Below are 18227 nucleotides of genomic sequence, written 5' to 3'. Positions count from 1 at the left end.
ATTATACTTCCAAAATAAACTATTAAAGTTGTATAAAACGTAATAGAAATATTTTTTTTATTTCTTAAAAAACAGTAATAAAATTAATTGAATTTCAAGAGTTCAGTATTTTTCAATTTTTAATCTATCAAAATTTTTCTATTGATTCTATTTTTACGATATTTTCAGGGTCAATGTGAAATTTTATGCTTTTTCCAATAAACCGAATATAATATTTTAGACAAATGTTTTTTTTTTTTAAATTCACGCCCCCACCTCATTTTGAAATGTCTATTAAAAAATAAATAATTAATTTACTCACCAAAGTTTTATATATCACAAATTGAATATAAAAAATCAATAAATAATATATTCAAATTTAAAACAAAAAAAGTAGTGTTTTTTAGAAATTTACCTGTAAAGTCCTTTTTTTTTTTTTTTTTTTTTTTTAAATCACATTGTTTTTTTGTTTCTTTTTAATGAAACCTTGGTCCTTGCTCCTTTAATTGGAAAAAAAAATAGGGTTTGAATTACATTTTTCGAGTAGTTATAAGCTTGGAAAAACAGGGGGGGTCGAATTATTCAATATTTTTCACAAAGTTTCTGACACAGCTAGCCCTGCAATATCGTTTCATTGCTGCAAGGTTGCATGCCTATCCCTGTTTTACAGTATTTTGATAGAATAGCACTTGTGCTTCCCTCAGCATACACACACTCCCAGCTAACCTGACAAGCAGCAAAATTCCACTCCTTTGCTGTTGAGGGCCTTAAATGCTGGAAAGCCTTCTACTCTAATAGTTTCTTCTCATGAACTGCTAGACTTTGGAATTCCCTCCATGTTTCCTGCTTCCCTGACTGCACTACATGTAATATGAACAGACATCTTGCTTCTCAACTCCCTACATAGTGTCCCTGTAGACATAATCCCAAAATAGTAGCCCTTACATCAAAATGATAATACACCTTCCTTGGGGTTAAAAAAGTAAAGGGAGGGAGGCAGTATCACACCCAGTGTATAAGGATGAAATCACATTTAGTTAATATTTTCGTTATAAACTAGCAGCCCTGGTATTGCCCGGAAATGAATAAGGATGACGCACCCCCCCTCTCCCGTGTACTCTTGTTCCCATATTGCTATTTTTGTTCTTTAATTTCTAGTTTTGACTAGTTATAACTAAAATACAATAAATCATTAAAGTTGTTCTTGGGATCCTGTATGGATATTATATTCAAAAACTTTACTAGGAAATTTATGCAACCTATGGAGGCTAGACAAGATTAAGTGAGGTTTTGAGAAGCGAGCACACTAGAATAAGCGCATTCTGGCCTATCAAAAATTTCTGAGCAGCCCCATCCACATTCTCTGCAGGGACACCTCAGGTGATTAGCAATAAACTAACCCTTTTTCAGAGTGAAAGTAAAGCTTGGGAGGGCGGGCCTCCTAGAACTGGACAGAGCAATGCCTCAGCACGATAGCAACAATGTGACCATTCAATTTGTATCATAATTCCATCATAGAACCAATGGATTCTTCTAGAAATTTTACTTGAGAGAAAGTTTTATTTAATCTTGGTATAGAGCCTTGTTTTTAATTGTATCAGACAGTTCACAAATATTGATAATTTTTTTCATGATAATTGAAGGAAAGGAGATATCTAGATTGAACAGCCTTCGTCCAAAGGAAGAAGTTTCATGGGAGTATAAAATTTATAAGTGATCCTCAGTCATATGTACATCCATGTCAGGGGAGATGACAATGTTAGATTTTTGCTCTTCTGCAGAGAGGTGTCATGTCCTCCTACATACAGCACCTGGTATCCCCAAATGGTCACTCATCTGATACTAAACATGCTAAACGTTGCTTAACTTTGGTGATCTAGTGAGACCTGGTGTGTCAACATGATTATCCCATATATGAGGAAAAGAGAAATATTGTTTTCATAAGACAAAAGAAAAATCATTAAAGAAAAGAAGTTTTTGTGCGAGAAAAACTTTGACATTTTACATTTATTTTTGCTTCAGTAAAAAAAAAAAAATTAATGGAAATTATCTTATTACTTTGAATGTTGATAATAAAGCAAATAGTTTTTCAAAAATACCAAGAGAAAAAACACAAAACGTAAACAATATTCTTTTAGGCACAACATCATCTCTAGATGTCCGTTAAGTTTTAAGAGAATTGATAATTTGTATTATATTTATTCATAGCGATTGTTCATTTAAAAACAAGAATAGATTTAAGGCTCCCAAAATCCATACTAGAATTGTCTGCAATACCTGTGGCGCAATGAATAAAGTACTGGGTGACATTCAGTTCTAAGTAATTCTTTTTTGATTCTGTGCCTCCATTCAGTCTCGAAAGACAAAGGATAGCCTCTGTAGCAGCAGCTGTGTGTGTAATTATGTGTTAAGGGTTGCGCAATCCCCAACCACACCTCTCCTGAATCGGCACTGCTGGAGTCCAGTGGCAAGGAGAAATCCAGGACAACTGGAAACAATGCCGAGATGAGTAGAGAGCACATACAGCACCTGGAAGTCTCAAATGGTCACCCATCTGGCACTGACCAGGCTCATCGTTGCTTAACTTCAGCGATCTGATGGGAACTGGTATGTCAAACGTGATTATGCTGTGATTTCTTTATTCAGTTTTTTAAGCCATCAAAATAAGATTGTAAATATGAGTCATTAATTTATGATTGACTAAGTTTTCTCTCTGAAATTGCAATAAAATCAAATGGTTATTTCTCTGCCTCCTTAATCCAAGTAGCGTGCAGCAAAATCTTGTGTACTCAACCCCTACTCTCAAACCCAGACGAAAAGCCCTTGTGACCTGTAATATCAGTCATTACTCAGACTTTTCAGCAAGAAGAGAAACTCAATTTACAAACTCATCGTATCGATTGACAAATATAGTTTTAACATAAAACACTTAAGAAGTACAAACTGGGTGGAAAAATGTTACGTGTGCAGGTGAGAGGGAAGGCTGGCTATTTTTGTTTGTGTATAAAATTACTATTAACAGGTGGTCATTCCACTATATATAAAACAAAAAGAGGACCAATCCAAGGTCAGATAAAATTAAATACTCAAACAGAACAGCTTTGTGCCAATTTTATGTCCACTTAGATTAAAATCAAAATATATTGATACTAAACCTTATGTTTGGAATCCTTATTCCAATTTTGATCAAAATCCATTACACAATTTTGATTCTAGAAAATGCCTCAAATTTAAGGCTGAAGCTTAAGGAGCCTTAAGAAGAAACCGACATGTTTTCTTAATTGTTGTCTACATTTAATGCATCAAATTAGCGTTTCATCATTATAGTGAAAGTTTTTTTTTTTTTTAAAATTCAATAAAAAGATGTTTTTTCTTCAAATAAAAATTATTAAAAGAAAAAAAATTTGATTTTAAAATAAAGAAACTTTAAAATGACTTTATTTAAAATACAACGCAAAAACAGACGACACTTGGTCGTCAACGAGATTATATTTTTGTATTGTTTCTCTTAAAAAAAAAAAAAAAAAAAACCTTTAAAATATTTTTCATTTTTTAACTCTTATAAAATTATTAACTAAAACTTTGCAAAAACATTTTTCTTAAAAACAGTCAAAGTGATATATTTTCAGATTGTTGTTAAAAAAAAAAAAAAAAAAAGTTATAAAATCTTTATAAAAATGCTGACTGGCTTGGTTGATGCCGAATTGTCCCTCTGCAGAATTGGCTACACTGTCAAATCAGCTGAGCCGAATCAGCCATATCATTTCAGCAGAACAACTCAGCTCATTCCCGAGATATTTGCATATATAATTGTAATAATCTTGAACCATTTTAAATTCCTGGAAGACAAACCAGATTTTCCTTTAAATCTTGCTCGATTTTCTGCGTTGATAGTCTTTATACAAAACTAATAAATAAACCAATTTATGGAATTTCAGAAGAATAACATACATTGACAAAAAAAATTTTTTTTTTCCAACTAATATGAAGGGGAAGGGCTAAAAAAGGTTACCGAGTTAATTTTCTTAATATTCCAAGGTCTATTCATAAAATTCTTAGAATTTAACAAAAAATTTACAGGCTGTTTCTATTTTAAAGTGTCCAATGAAGTTAATAAAGCAGATTAAAATAAGCAAAATGTTTTAGTAAAAGACAAAACTCACATGTCAGTAAATGAAAAATAAACTGTATGGACGCACAAAAAAGATTAACAGTTAATGTGTATGTCTAGAAAGTATGGTAGAAGGGTGCAGGGAGAGAGATAAACTACACAGATGATGTGATAACTTATATTTGTAGATTTCCAGTCAGTCAGTCAGCTAAGCAATTGTATCTTTTTTCCTGCCAATCCTATTTCACAACTGACAACTACTACAGCTCTTGTTTTACGTCAATGGAGACAAAGTCTAATAAATAAAATGTCTAATAATGCAGAAAAAGGCTTTCATATATTCTTAGAAATGTATTTATTATTCTGTGTTGCATAATGTGTGCAGCAGTATCTTGGAATCTTTATCTACTACTATGTTGGGCAGCAGAGAGCATCTTGATGTAAACTAATTTGAATCAGAGATCTTTTAGCATCATGCCTGTGTGATACCATACAGGTTTTCACCCCTCCCTCCATAGCCAGGACCCTGGAGAGCATTAGAAAAGGATTCATAAAAATAAAGGAAAAGTTATTGAAAGTAAATAAAATCATAACAACGGTTAGGAATCATCCACCAAGGTGCATAAAGGCAGTCTGATAATTACTTAGCTCGAAGTGACTAATAAGGCGAGCATGGAAATAAATTTCTATTATTCAGGTGTGGCAGTAACTAAGACAAAAGGCTGGACATAGGATTTCCGATCCTAAAGTCAATATATTTCTAAAGTTTGGAGTTTGTCACAAACTGAAAACTTGTGAACTAAGATGCCTTGACAGTTATCAACAGACAATGTTGAGGGGGGGGTCCTTGTTCTACAACTTTAGTATCACACCCACTCAGAGCACAACTGATTTATATAAAACATACCAGTGTTTGTGAGTCTGCATTGTTTTTGTTAGATTTGTAAGCTAGTGTTCGCACTCTTTGCAATCACCAAGACGACTTCTAGAACTAGAAGAGATGAAGACACATAGAAAACTATGAGCAAACGGCATTGAGATGGTGGTGATGGTATGATCTTACACTTGGTCGTGACAATAAGTTGATCCCATCAGTAATGATACACCCTCTTTGCAATCCTAACAACCTATTGTATCTGTTTTCCTGCCAATCCTATTTCCCAACTGACAACTATTACAGTTCATGTTCTACCTCAATGGTGTAGAGCCACTTCTCAGTTATTACTCCCAGTTCCAGTGGTGATAGTACCTGTCAATATCACATTTATCAGTTAAAAAGAAATTCGGTCTAGGATGTTGGTCTCTTCACTTAAGCAAATCACAATAAACCTTTTTTCATCAATGATTCAATATGTGATGTATCTTAGGGAAGAAGCTGGCAGCTCAATCCGACCAGAATGAATGCTATCATAAGAAAGTATATCAACACTTTTTGACCTGTTTAATGCCAAAAAACACAATATATATGATATATTGTAGAAGCTCATCTGAAAAGTAATGCGACTGAGGTCATAAATAATTTTCAATTCCAGTCACCTAACGATATTCAAAATAATGCTTTTCATCCCATTTTCTGCTTCAGTTCTGGAAGAATTCTAATTGGATGCACTTTCATCCCCTTGTTGAACTCATTTCCAAAACAGGGCTGCTTTGAACTTGGGGGAAAATTGGATTAAAAGAAGTTATGCCTGCATTTTTTTTTATGCTTGGTTTTCATAATTTGTTCCTCAATGCTCATAACTTAACCATTTAGACATAATATGGAATGAAGTGAACACAAGATGTTATTATTATCAGTAAATTGGGGTTCATAACTTTTCCCAACAGTATAATTATGTAAATAAACATGGTTGATAGAATTTGAGCGAGGCAAAGCAAATGATAGGTGCTCCACCCCCTCTTCATATGGAAAATGGTTGTTCTTTTTATGCAGTTTAAATATTCAATCCAGGTTTTCACTTCTTATAAATTGTTTTAAAGTTAATTTTTCATGGCTTGAACCAGAATTATATCTTTGTTCATGCCAGTATATAAAATGGACCTTAAACTGAATATGATGATGATGCAAATGTTCTAAATCTGATAGAATTTTTGTTAATTACAGAGAGCACATTTTTTTTTCTGTGACTTTTTTTTTTTTAACAGTAAGTATGAAAATTAACACATTTCAAAAGCTATTCAAAGATTTCCGAAAATGTTCTATTCTAAAATACTCGCTGTTGTCAGGAAATAAAGTTTTTGAAGATTGATGAGCTCAAATGTACATTTATTTGTGTTCAAGCATCTTTAGTTTGTCATATTCAAGATTTAGAAGTGTTTACACATTTGTATGAAAGACTATCCATTTGTCTGTAGTTTTAAATCCTATTTTCACCTATTCTATTTCATGGCTAAATGTACCAATCTGAATTTTTTAAATGAGGATTGATAATTTGTATTATTTGGACTAATGTTCTTGGGTGTTATTTTCACATTTTGATCAGTGCAACCTCAGACCTTCTTCCGGTGTATTTTGTCAAACTCGGGAATCTGTATGGAATTTTGAACAGAACCCTTTATTTAATCCATGGAAATAGCGTGCTCATCTTTCTGTCAGCCATGACAAAGATTTCCAAGTTTGACAAGATACACCTGAAGAAGGTCAAAGGTTACATTAGCCAAAACACTCAAGATAAGAACAGTAGTTTGAACAGTACAGATCCTGTCTTGTCTCACCATTAACCTTTATGACAAAGCATATGGAATAATGTTTTAGGGAAAAGTGGATTCATGCCTTTATCAAATAAACTAATGTCAATCAACTTAAGAAATAGAATACTTCTTTTATTTTATAAGTTCTGTCCGAACAAAATCCATGAGTTCCATGACAAAATAGAGTAGTTAATTTAACTATTTGCAGTATCTATGATGACTCATACCATATGTATGCCATCCACAAACAACTATTTTGCTTTATCACATCTTTTCAATGTAGCTAGACATGGTGTTTTCATGCCAAGATTCAGAGTTCGATTGTCATATCACTTAATGCCTGAAAATTGATCAGAATTTTCTATGCTATTAGCCTTCTCCCGAAAATAAAAAAAATTATAGTTTGTTATTTTTTTTTTTCAATGCATTTTCTAAAAGGAATAAAATAAAACTGAAATGCTTTAATTTTGTATTCATTATAAAATGAACATTTTTCCTGCCATTACTTTAACTTCATTAAATTCACATCAGATTGTAAAGAAAATGGAAACTGATGTCAAAAACATTTATTCTATCATATATCTTATTTCTTTATTCTAAAATATTATTTGGTTTTTTAAATAGATTTACCATAAAAACAATTCATTGCTTGTATCATTTCATTGAAATATTGTAATTATTTGGCATAAAAAGTCTAATAGTCTCTATTTCAGATAAATAAGAAAAATGTAGAATTTGTTTATTGATGCCATAAGCTACTTTTCATATTTGTGAAAAAGAATTTAATCAAATCATATTTTATTTTTCCTCACAACTCTTCTGAATCAAATATTGATTTTTTTTTTTTTAATTTTCACCCCAAACAAGGCACAGTGCCACTTTGAAATATGAGGCTACTATCAGGGACATAAGTTGTAGGGGCATTATGAAGGGCGAAGAGTGGCAAGATGTTTGTTCACATTACGCTTGAACTTCTGCATATCAGTACAGTTCGGAAAGCAGAATCCCGGAAGCGAGTTCCAAAGTTTGCAGTTCTGGGGAACATGGATAACACACACAAAAAAAAAAAAAAAAAAAAAAAAAAAAAAGAGAATCAGGTGGACTTTATACATTTAATAAGCTGAAATATATTAAGTTAAATAATTAACTTTGTCATTTTCATAGTAGTCAATTCCAAGCTAGAATTATAATGTAAAATATTGCATAAATACATTTAAAATTGATTGTTAAAATTTCTCAGAATGATAAAATTTTCATTGGCAACAATTATACAATTTACTTGAGATCTCCATATAATTCAACCATTAAACTGATGCTCTTGTAACCAAGTTCTAAACAAGGAGGTTGCTTTGAAAGAAACATGTTTTTCTCTGAGAGACATAATTTGAGGTATATTTTCTTAGATTTATATTGACCAATTTGTCACTATTTTTAATTTGAAATTGAAACAATCAAATTAAGATTTAATATCCCAATCTAGATGCCAATAAATCATTCTCAGTGAAAAAATTTGTTTTTTTAAATCAATCAGCTGTTTTCAGTTTTTGTTAAAAATAACTCCATTTGCAAAATTTACTTGGTTAGCCATCTCAAAGTCAAGATTTACTTTCTAGCATGTAGCATTTTCCTTATATTAAAATCAACTTGTATAAAGGAACAAAAATAACTTCATTCAAGCTGTTTAGTAAAGAATATGCATCTCCTAAAGATGTAAGGATGCATAAAAACAAAGCACTTTCTGCATCTGACTTGATTCCTAATTATTGAAAATATACTTTTTTTGCTTTAACCCATTTGATTATTTTCCTTTTTGTCTATGCAGTTGTTCAAAGATTCAATCCAAGCTGCCATAGACTACAAACTTCACAGTAAAGATTTTTTCGATGAAGTTATGAAAGAACTTGAGGTTTGTATTATCTCATTCTTTGTTGTCAGCTCTTTTCTGGAGCAATTATCCAGCTAGATATTTGCAATCCCAGTCTTGAAGACAGCTATCTACCAAAAACTTTTGCTATGAGTGACTTTTTATTCTGTAATATAATTGACTAGAACCCCGTCCCCATGTCATGGAATTTAAACCACTTTCTTTTTATAATACTAAAAAAATTGGAAGATTTAAAAGTAAAGAAAAATGTTATCCCAAACAATTTTCCATTCAAATAAAAAATCATTTTTCCACATCAAATTTTCTTAAAATTGCTATGAAGATGTTGAACAGAATAATGGATGAAAATGAATAAGAACATAAAATGTAATTATTGTTCAGATTTTGACAAATTCTTCCTAATTAAGAAGGGGCAACACTTTCAAAATGGAAAGCGTCTTAACACTCAGTAAAGAATTATAATATTGTCTGCTATAAAAAAATATATATCTTTCATTTGAGATGACAAATTTGTTTATATTGTTTTTACAGAATATTGATTTGACATACGAAGGATCCAGTTCTGATAATCTTGAAGACTCACAGAATCTTGAAGACTTCACGAGTTGACACATCTGAATTGTAACTAATTCTTGGCTCATCTGACAATTTTTAGACCAGGTCAAATTGAAGCTGAATAATTTATTCAATGACTTTGTTCAATTTCTTTTTTGATTAAATCAAAAGTTAAAGAAATGCAAAATGAAGTTCTTTTCTTTTAAAATAATTAGCAAAAAATCTAACAGTTTAATATAGAAAACATGCAATAAATTCAAAGATGATTTCATATGAAATGAAAATATTTTTTTTTACATGAAAATCTAATATATAAAAAGGCTATATCTGTCTGTCAATCGTTATACATTTTCAACATTTATGTTGGTTTATTTTTAAGCAGTTCATATGCGTGGTACAATGGTAATGTCACCAGCTTTGAATGCTACAGTTTTGCTTTTGGTTTTAAATACTTTTTGTTTTTACTTATGAAATCACAACTCTATAATAATATATATGAAATCTGGACAAATTAAAATATATTTAAGCGTATTTTACTCCTGGGCAACCCTTCCCCCCAGTGAATAAAGAAAATGCAATAGAACAAAATCCAGTTTCTAATTAGCTTAATATAAAGTCCAAATTTAACACCCGAGAGAATTTTAAAGCAATAATATTTAGAGTTCAAGGAATAAACATTACTTAATTTGGGATTATTTGTTTTTTATTCAGATTGATTAGTTCAAACTTAACTTCAGAGAGCTGGAAAAAACATTGTCTTATTTTCTGAGGGCCCTGATGTTTCTTGGAGCTGGACATGATAGAAAACTAAATTTGAACAGTCTAAGTTTCTTGTTTGCATTCAGATTTTTTCTTGGATTGCCTAATTTTCTCCACCTCAAGGTTCCTACATTTTCTCACCCAAAAATTGCTACTTTCAATGTGGCCAAACCAACATGGCTGACTGACAGGAACTCAGATCATATCCATCTGTCATTTCAACGAGAAAAAAAATGTGAAAACAATTTATTTATAAGTTTTTGTTTATTTGAAAGGAATAACATTACACTTTATTCAATTAAATACCTGTTATTGGAAATAAATGCTGCATTATTTCTTGAAAGCAATGTCGATGGCTTAACATGAGAAGTAAATTTTATGAAAATTCAGAGGTGAATGATGTTTACCTTTGTAGAGTCATGGAATGTTTTCATTTATTGAAGTTTTTTTTTTTTTTTTCTGAATCAACATCATTCTGGAGCTCCTTTCCAGTTGCAGTACCAATTCTTTATTTTGACCCTACCCCACTTGTAAGTCTTTTTTTGTTTTTTAACATTTTTAAGTTTAGAAGGGAAGGGTTGTTACTTGTCATCACCTGTTAAGGCACCTGAGTGGAAAGAAGCAAGTTTGCATTTGGGGAGCGGAGATAAAATCTGGGTTGGATTCATAAAAAGTTGAATAAAATTTGTAATATATCAACACAAATCAGCATGTATGTTTTGGAAATAGGGTGTGGTCCTCTCATTGGATAAAACTTGCCCCCTTCTTAAGAGAGGGGGGGGATGAATGCTAGAATTTTCTGAAAAAAAAACTCCAGTATTAATAGAAACTGTTTTTCACATAAGCTGCAACTTGAAAGATCGAATCAAATTTTATGATTAAATTATAAAAACGTACAAAATAATAAAAGTTTGCGTCTTATATATATATATTTTTTTTTTTTTTTTTTTTGCTTGAGAAGTGGGCAGAGGAGGAATCCTAGAAGATAATCGTCATGGTAGAATTTGGGAGATTTCTTTTTTTAAACTAAAAAAAAAAAAAAAAAAAAAAAAGTATCGCCCATTGTTTGCATCAACATTCATTTTCAATAACAGTCACAAATTAATTTGTGTAATATTTTTTTTTCAGTTGGGCACTGGTTTGGTAGATTGGCCAGAAAAGTGGATTTTGTTTTGGTGGGGGATGGGGCATAAAAGTTTTCTTCTATATGTACAGTGCAATGTAGATCTGGACAAGACAAGACTTGTCGAATAAATGATTTTCCAAGTAATCAAGGCATTTGTTCGTTGAAAGAATAATTCAAAAATTACTTCGGAAGAAAAAAAAAAAAATGGCATTTTTTTTCATAAAAGTTAAAAGACCAATGTTTACATTGCAGGGAGACAAAGATACATAAATGGGTACACTTTTATACTACGGCTTCGGCTACACAGGCACAGAAGATACTTGCAAGATTTATAATCCAATCATACGTTTCCAAACACGCATCCACTCAAACAAAAAAAAAAAAAGTCCCAGAGCAATATTCATGTGTACCAATTTTACAAAGGGCTAAATGGGTTTTGCAAGCCGCAGACAATGTCATCTTTTTTTTAAAAAAAAAACTTCCCATATTTTCCAATTATAATTAGTTAGGATATTGTCAGTAAAAGAACAAGTTCTTTGTGGAAATTTTTCTTTGCATTTCATTTGGAAGCAAAAAAAAAAAAAAAAAAAACTCTGCTAACACCGAGTCTCTGTATCACAGTTAGGCAAGTTGGTTAGGAGAGGATATGTAGGGGGTGGGTGTTTACATGTAATTAGCAGATAAACGTCCAATCTGCCACTTATTATTATTACCGAGATAAGCTAGCATCCACCCCTCCCCCACATGAAGCCACCCTCCCACTGAATATCCTCTCTTCACTAAATAAGTGTCCATTTTTAGTGCAGACTTTTCTGCTGTGATGCCATAACAAGTTTCTTTATGGATCTCTCGAGGTTCATTCTGTGACCGACTTGCGTGACGCCTAGCGTGATGTATTCGGCTCGTTTAAGGTTAAGTAATTTCTTGCCATCGATACAGTGGTTAGCAAAGTTCACCTTGTACTGTTGCATTTGAACACTTTCTAACCAATCAAGGACATCCACATAAAACCAGTCTTCCACCGGTTTGTTTCGGAAAGAGTTCTTAGTGGAAGCGGCATTCTTTGTGAACGCATCGAACTGAGGTGGGGGAGGAATAAAGGACTCTTCAAAACCCTGATCCGTAGAGACGGGACTTGCTTTGTCTTCGAAACCACTTGGAGGAGGTGGTACAATCTCAATTGGATGCTCTGTGCTTGAAGTCGATAGGGTAGAGAGTGTTGATAATGAAGAGATAAGGCTAAGTGAATCATCCTGCGGTACAAGGTTATCCATAGTTGGACGATTGTAAGGTGGCACTGTGGAAATGGACAACTCAGAGAGTGGGGCTGGCAGAGTTTGAAGTTGGGCAGGACTGCTGAATGACTCCACAGAAGATATGGAAGGATCGTTATCCCCAAATCCAGGTGGAGGAGCAACAATGTTGGTTTCATGATAAGGTGAATCGTTCGGAGTCGAGCCAGAATCCGACGAATTAAAAGGATCCGTATGAGAATGACTTGTGGTCACACCTTTAAGGGTCATCTGCTTGGTCTGATTTGAACTACTACTGTTTAGCGGATAGTTTTGTTTCTGAAGGCTAGCAATTCGGTCCTTGATTGATACATTTCCAATTTTATCCATCACTGCTGGGTTGCTCGTTGACTGGACCTCAATATGCATGCGATTAGATTTGGTGCTGCTGTTAGAAAGCTGAGTTTTCATCACGGGTGCTTTTTTCTTTGTCAGTTCAACATTCGTCTTATTTGTGTTCTGTACGGATTTATTCGACAATGATTTCTGCGTCACAATTTTGGCTTCTCCATTGACACCCATCGTAATGTTTGTGCTGTGGATTGTGTTGTTTGGTGGGGGTACTGTATTGTTAACAGAGGTTTTAACTGTTATTGCTGGTGGCGTTGGTGTTGGTGATGGCGTGCTTTGTGGCGTAGATTTTTCACTTCCAGACCCTGATTTGAGCTGCAAATACATTTGCCTGGCCTTTTCTGCCTTTTTCAAGAAATCTTCCTCTCCCCCACTATCCTTATTGTTGCGTATAACTGTTTCAACCACTTTGGCCTTCTCTGAAATTTTTGTTGTCGCCATAATTGTTTTGGGTTCCTGTGATTTCTGCACGTTCACATGTGTCATCTTTTCAGCAGTAGCATTTTCTTTCAAAGGAGCCATGGCCTTTGTCCCTTTGTCTACAGCAATAGTAGCAGAAACTGATTGAGGAGCTGGTGGTTTGGCATGAACCTTTTCAGCGGCAACTTTAGGTTTGGCAGGGGCTACAGGTTTTGCCGCAGAGACCACTTGCTTAATAGGCTTACTAGCAGGAACAGGAGGAATTGCTGACAATTTCTCTTCAGACGATTCCTTATTTTCAGACAAGACTTCAATCTCTTTTTTAACGCCATTACCAGAATTGTAATATTTGGCCGATTGAAAATTTTTGCTTTTCTGAATTTGCGTTTCGATTTGGTTGAGAATATTTTCCTCATTTTGCTCCAGCATTGTCCGACGTTTGGCCACTGCCTCTAAAATGGCTGCCTGGTTCTTATCCATTGGCGTCAGGTTCTTAGAAGATTGTTCCAGCTGAGATTTGTCCTGAACATCGGCATCTTTGGAACGGGTCATTCGTTCTTTAGCAACACGCTGGATCTCGCTCAAGAATTCATTTGAATTTTCTGACGCTGGAGATTTGGCAAAGGCAGCCGGTGGTGGAGGGGGACAAAACTGGGGAGGGGGAGGGATCAACTGAAGTGGAGGTGCAGGTGGTGGCGGAGGTGGAGGAGGTGCAACAGTTTCAGTTGTGCTTGAAGATGGAGTTGGAGACTTTGCTGGCATTATGTTTACTGGGGTGCCAACACCAAGACTTATCTGATCTGGGGGTGGCAACATACTCGGCACTGCATAGAAATGATTCTGTTGTGGAATGCTATAGACAGGATTAGTGACAACATTTGCAGGCAGCTGTCGGATACCATAGCCATTAGACGTTGGTGGGGCACCATTGTTGTTGTTGACCGAAATTACAGTTTTGTGGCTGGAACTGTCATTTACCATTTTTATGTCTTTGTTTGGTTTGTCGTCTTCCAAATCATAGTCTGGTTCCGGTTCATAGTAAGATTGTTTCTTATCATCTTTTCCATCTGAGGTGATCATCGTATGAACATCAGCCTTCACCAACAATGCATTTTGCAATGATGAGTCACTTGGACTCTCATTTTGTTTAGAAGGATGGAGTTTCACCTGACTGAGTGCCGATGGAGTGACAACAGGGGTCTTGTTACTAAACATTGCAACCGTACCTGGACGGAAACTGGACTCGTATGGGTTCTCTTTTTGCTGTGTCTGCATTCCAGTACGAACTGATCCATTAACAACTGATGCATAAACAGGTTGCTCCTTGTTTGTGTTTATCTTAACAACTTGAGGAGGAGCGGCTGGAGCTGGATTTTTAGACTGGACAACAGGAGGTGCTACTGGACGTGCTTTTCCACGAGTATGGCTTGGCAAGGAATTCACCTGAACATTGTGTCCGATTGCAACAGAGTATCGACACCCAGAAACATCCATTCCAGGTGGAGAATTTGGCAAATTACCCATGTATGGAACCGGATGAAGACGCTGCGTATATTGCCTAGGACCAGACGAACAGCTACTACTGTTATGAGGGCTGTAATCTGAAGGTCCAGAACTGGCCACAGTGCGATACATTGGCTGGTTGGAATTTGTACCTGGAAATTGTTCTAGATGTAACTCCTCCAGATTTTGGGCAAGGTTTGGTGTGCTTTGCGATTTTTCCAAATTACTTTGTTTCTTGTGATATTTCTTTATCCGAACTTCGGATGGACTCAGGTGTTCTGGCTTATGTGGTGAATCCAAACGGCACAGATTTTCCATTTCAACACTCGAAACACGTTTCTTAGCATAGCCTGCTCGGATTGAAGCAGTTTTCATCTCTGCACCATTGTGTTTCCCTGCGGAACCATAGGAACTTTCACCAGCATCCGATACATCATACTCAGCAAGAGCTTGGTCAAGTTTTTCTAGAGACAGAAATAAATAAAAGCTATTAGAGACAGTTTAAAAAAAAAAAAATTCAATAAGATTTATCCAATATTACAAAAAATGAAAAATAAGAAATGTTTAGAAATATCAAAATATGAGATTAATTTTTACCTCAAACTCACAAACTGATTTCTCCCTCGGTTAGCAAACTTTAGCAAACCATTTTTTGTATAAATGAAAAATTGATATGTTTCTGAATTTTTTAGATAAGCATTGAGTTGTAAAATTGTTAAAATGACTGTTCTCATCTCTAGTGTTATTCACGCAACGTTTTGGCTGATGTAACCTAACTCAGACGTACCTTCTCAAACTCTAGAATCTTTCTCTTGAACTCCTGAATTTGCACATGATTTCGAGCAGAACTCTTTATTTAATCCACAGGGATAGGATGCTCTAGTTACATCAGCCATGATCAGGTAGCAGTTCACAATTGCTATAGTACTTTATTCATTACAACACTCTTTTGGCATGTGAAGATTCCTGAGTTCAACAAAACTGTCTTAAAACGCTAGAATGGTCTCGAAATGGTTAATTATATTACATTAAATTTATGTGAAACCAACCCCCACTCCAAATTCTGAAATTGTTTTTGTTTTGTTTCTATCTAAGTCTTCAGGATGCTCACACATAATTTCCTTAAACTCTATCATTAACCCAAAGTCAGAGTGGCAACCTCCCTACCCTCCCATACCTGGACGGAGACCCTCTTAAAACCACACAATTGTCTTTAGAAAAAAAAAAAAAAAAACGCACAGGATTTATCCCCCATAGAAAAAAAAATTAACTACCCTAAACCACTGGAATGGCTCAAAATAGGAAATCATTTTACATTGAATTCTAAAGTAATATTTATCTTTCATTAAAGTTTTTCAAGATGTTCATACGTAATTGCCTACAAAGGTAGAATCACATATTTTGGAGAGGTGGTCAGATGGAGGGGTGGTTAACAGAAGGTATTAATCTACAATAATACCAAAGAAATATTGCAATATATTCATTTTTAAACAGTCTTAGATTTAGATTTCAGTTTTTTGTACATAAAATGCATTACAATTCAACTTTGAGTTCTCTAACTTCTTTTCTTTTAATGGGTACATAGCATTTTAAAGGAATTGCAGCATATTTATGTGCATTTACTGCTGATTATTTGGAAACCATTAATTTCTAGAGATTTTCAATAGCATGTTCTGATTCCTAGCACAAAAATATACTTCTATGGCAAATTTTATTGCTTAATCTTCTATTTTAACAAAGCTATAACATTTTTACTGAAAAAGTAATAAAAAAAATGTGACAAAATGCATATGGTCTTAAAGAGGGAAAAATATCCAAACGTATGAAAAACGTATGAGGCACAAAAACTGTAATAACTTCCTTAATGTCAATCAGATTTAAAAAATTAAAAAAGATTCTTTCTTAGCCCATCAAGCTCTTTCTATGTGTACCATTATTAAAATATTTTAAGCCATTATTACTATTTACATCAACTGGAATTTACGAAAAATTGGTTCTTGGTCAGTAAAAAGCAAAATAGTACAATATTAGCTAAATTAATGCAACAGCTTAGACAGGATGTAAGTATAGCAAACAGAGAAATCATTTGAGATTTTACTGTAAAAATCAATTTCAAATCTAGACATTTGTTTACCTATTTTTTTTACTAATAATTTCTACCCTAGTGCTGAAGGGGGTCTGTGGCGCAGTGGATAGAGATGTTGGCTCTCTACAGTTCCAGGTGAGCATTATCTCAAGATAGCAGTTTCAATCCTACCCATAAGCTGGCCAAAGGATTAGTTGGCCAAAACGTGGTGAGGCAACAACAACTATGGAATGCAGTAATTGCTGAGAATGCAGTTAGGAGATTTGGCGTTCCTATCCCATCGTAGTTAACCACCTGACGAAGGCCAGAGGAATAGTTGGCCGAAATGTCGGGAAATAACTAGAAGATGAGGATAATAGTCCACAATAAATAAATGGACAAAAGAAAAAACTTAAACTAATTTTAATTATTACAATATTTTTTTTTTACATAGGCATCACCACTTATCAAGGCCCAGAGGCCACTCGAGGATAAATGTTAAAGAGTGCACAGTAGTCAATTGGACAATAGTAATCGTTAGTCATAGAACTTCAGTAAATTTGTTAACTTAAGTGGAACGACTCATCAAGAACTTGTTTATGTTGGACTTGAAGACAACCATATTGTAGTCAGCTGCAGCTCTAAGAAAGAAGCTTTGTTGTTCATGGAATCCACGTTTAGGTTTAGGCACAGATAAAGAGTGGGGGGAATTATTGATAGTGTTTTCAGCTAGACGAGTGTTTCTTGTGAAAGTTTGACAAGGGGGGACCATAGATTGAAGCTCAGTCGAGCACTTGCCATGAAAATAATGATAAAGCAAAGACAACCTCGCAACATCTGTTCTATGAGAAAGAGGTTACAGGGAAGAAAAAAGGACATCTTCTACGAGGCTACGAAGTCTATTTTAAACTATCAAGGCAGGATAAATCCTTTCCAGCAGCTTCTGTCCAGATGTGGCAACAGTAGTCCATCCTTGGACGTACCTGGCTCTTATATAGATAGAGAATTGCATCAGCAGTGAGATGTCTACTGGATCGATAGAAGGATCCCACCATTTTTCCAGCGGCTTTGGCAACGGATTTGATGTTTGTGTTCCATTTCAGATCAGGAGTAAAGGTCAAGCCCAGAAGCTTGTCAAAACATGAGGTTTTCCCAAGATGAGAGCCATTATGCCAGATGGGGATCAGAGTGTTGATGATGTAAAGATAAAAGCTTGGTTTTAGATGCATTAAAAGTAACCAGTCACTTCTTTCCCCAGTGTACCATGTGCTTAAAATCAAAGAATTTGGTTGTTTACGGTCTTAGATGTGCTACTATAGATGGTAGTGTCATTAGCATAAATGTCTATGAATGATGTAAGGATGTGATTTGGAAGATCATTAGATGTAGATCAGGAAGAGAGTTGAGCCCAGGATGGACCCCTGAGGGACTCCAGCATTAATACTGTGAGCTTCTGATTTTTGCCCATCAACTAAATACAGGGCATAGTA

General features: G+C 34.4%; 2 protein-coding genes across 12 annotated transcripts in view; one reads left to right on the top strand and one right to left on the bottom strand.

The window, feature by feature from the left end:
• LOC145288067 (rab-like protein 2A) overlaps positions 1 to 9408 on the top strand; it is a 268601-nt gene extending 259193 nt beyond the window's left edge. The window contains exons 7-8 of the mRNA XM_080136120.1: positions 8604 to 8687; positions 9198 to 9408. Of these exons, the coding sequence (XP_079992246.1) occupies positions 8604 to 8687; positions 9198 to 9275 (162 nt within the window). The 3' untranslated portion in view covers positions 9276 to 9408. The remainder of the gene's footprint in view (positions 1 to 8603; positions 8688 to 9197) is intronic.
• A 1604-nt stretch (positions 9409 to 11012) lies between these two features.
• LOC145288065 (uncharacterized) overlaps positions 11013 to 18227 on the bottom strand; it is a 612213-nt gene continuing 604998 nt past the window's right edge. For all 11 annotated transcript variants that reach the window (XM_080136116.1, XM_080136110.1, XM_080136114.1 and 8 more), the window contains one exon: positions 11013 to 15136. In XM_080136116.1, the coding sequence (XP_079992242.1) occupies positions 11904 to 15136 (3233 nt within the window). In that variant the 3' untranslated portion in view covers positions 11013 to 11903. The remainder of the gene's footprint in view (positions 15137 to 18227) is intronic.

Source organism: Euprymna scolopes, chromosome 11 (assembly GCF_053919585.1).
Source record: "Euprymna scolopes isolate OS-2025 chromosome 11, ASM5391958v1, whole genome shotgun sequence".
NCBI classification, from domain to species: Eukaryota; Metazoa; Mollusca; class Cephalopoda; order Sepiida; family Sepiolidae; genus Euprymna; species Euprymna scolopes.
The sequence above is the reverse complement of the archived record's forward strand: the minus strand, read 5'-3'. Positions and strand labels throughout refer to the sequence as shown.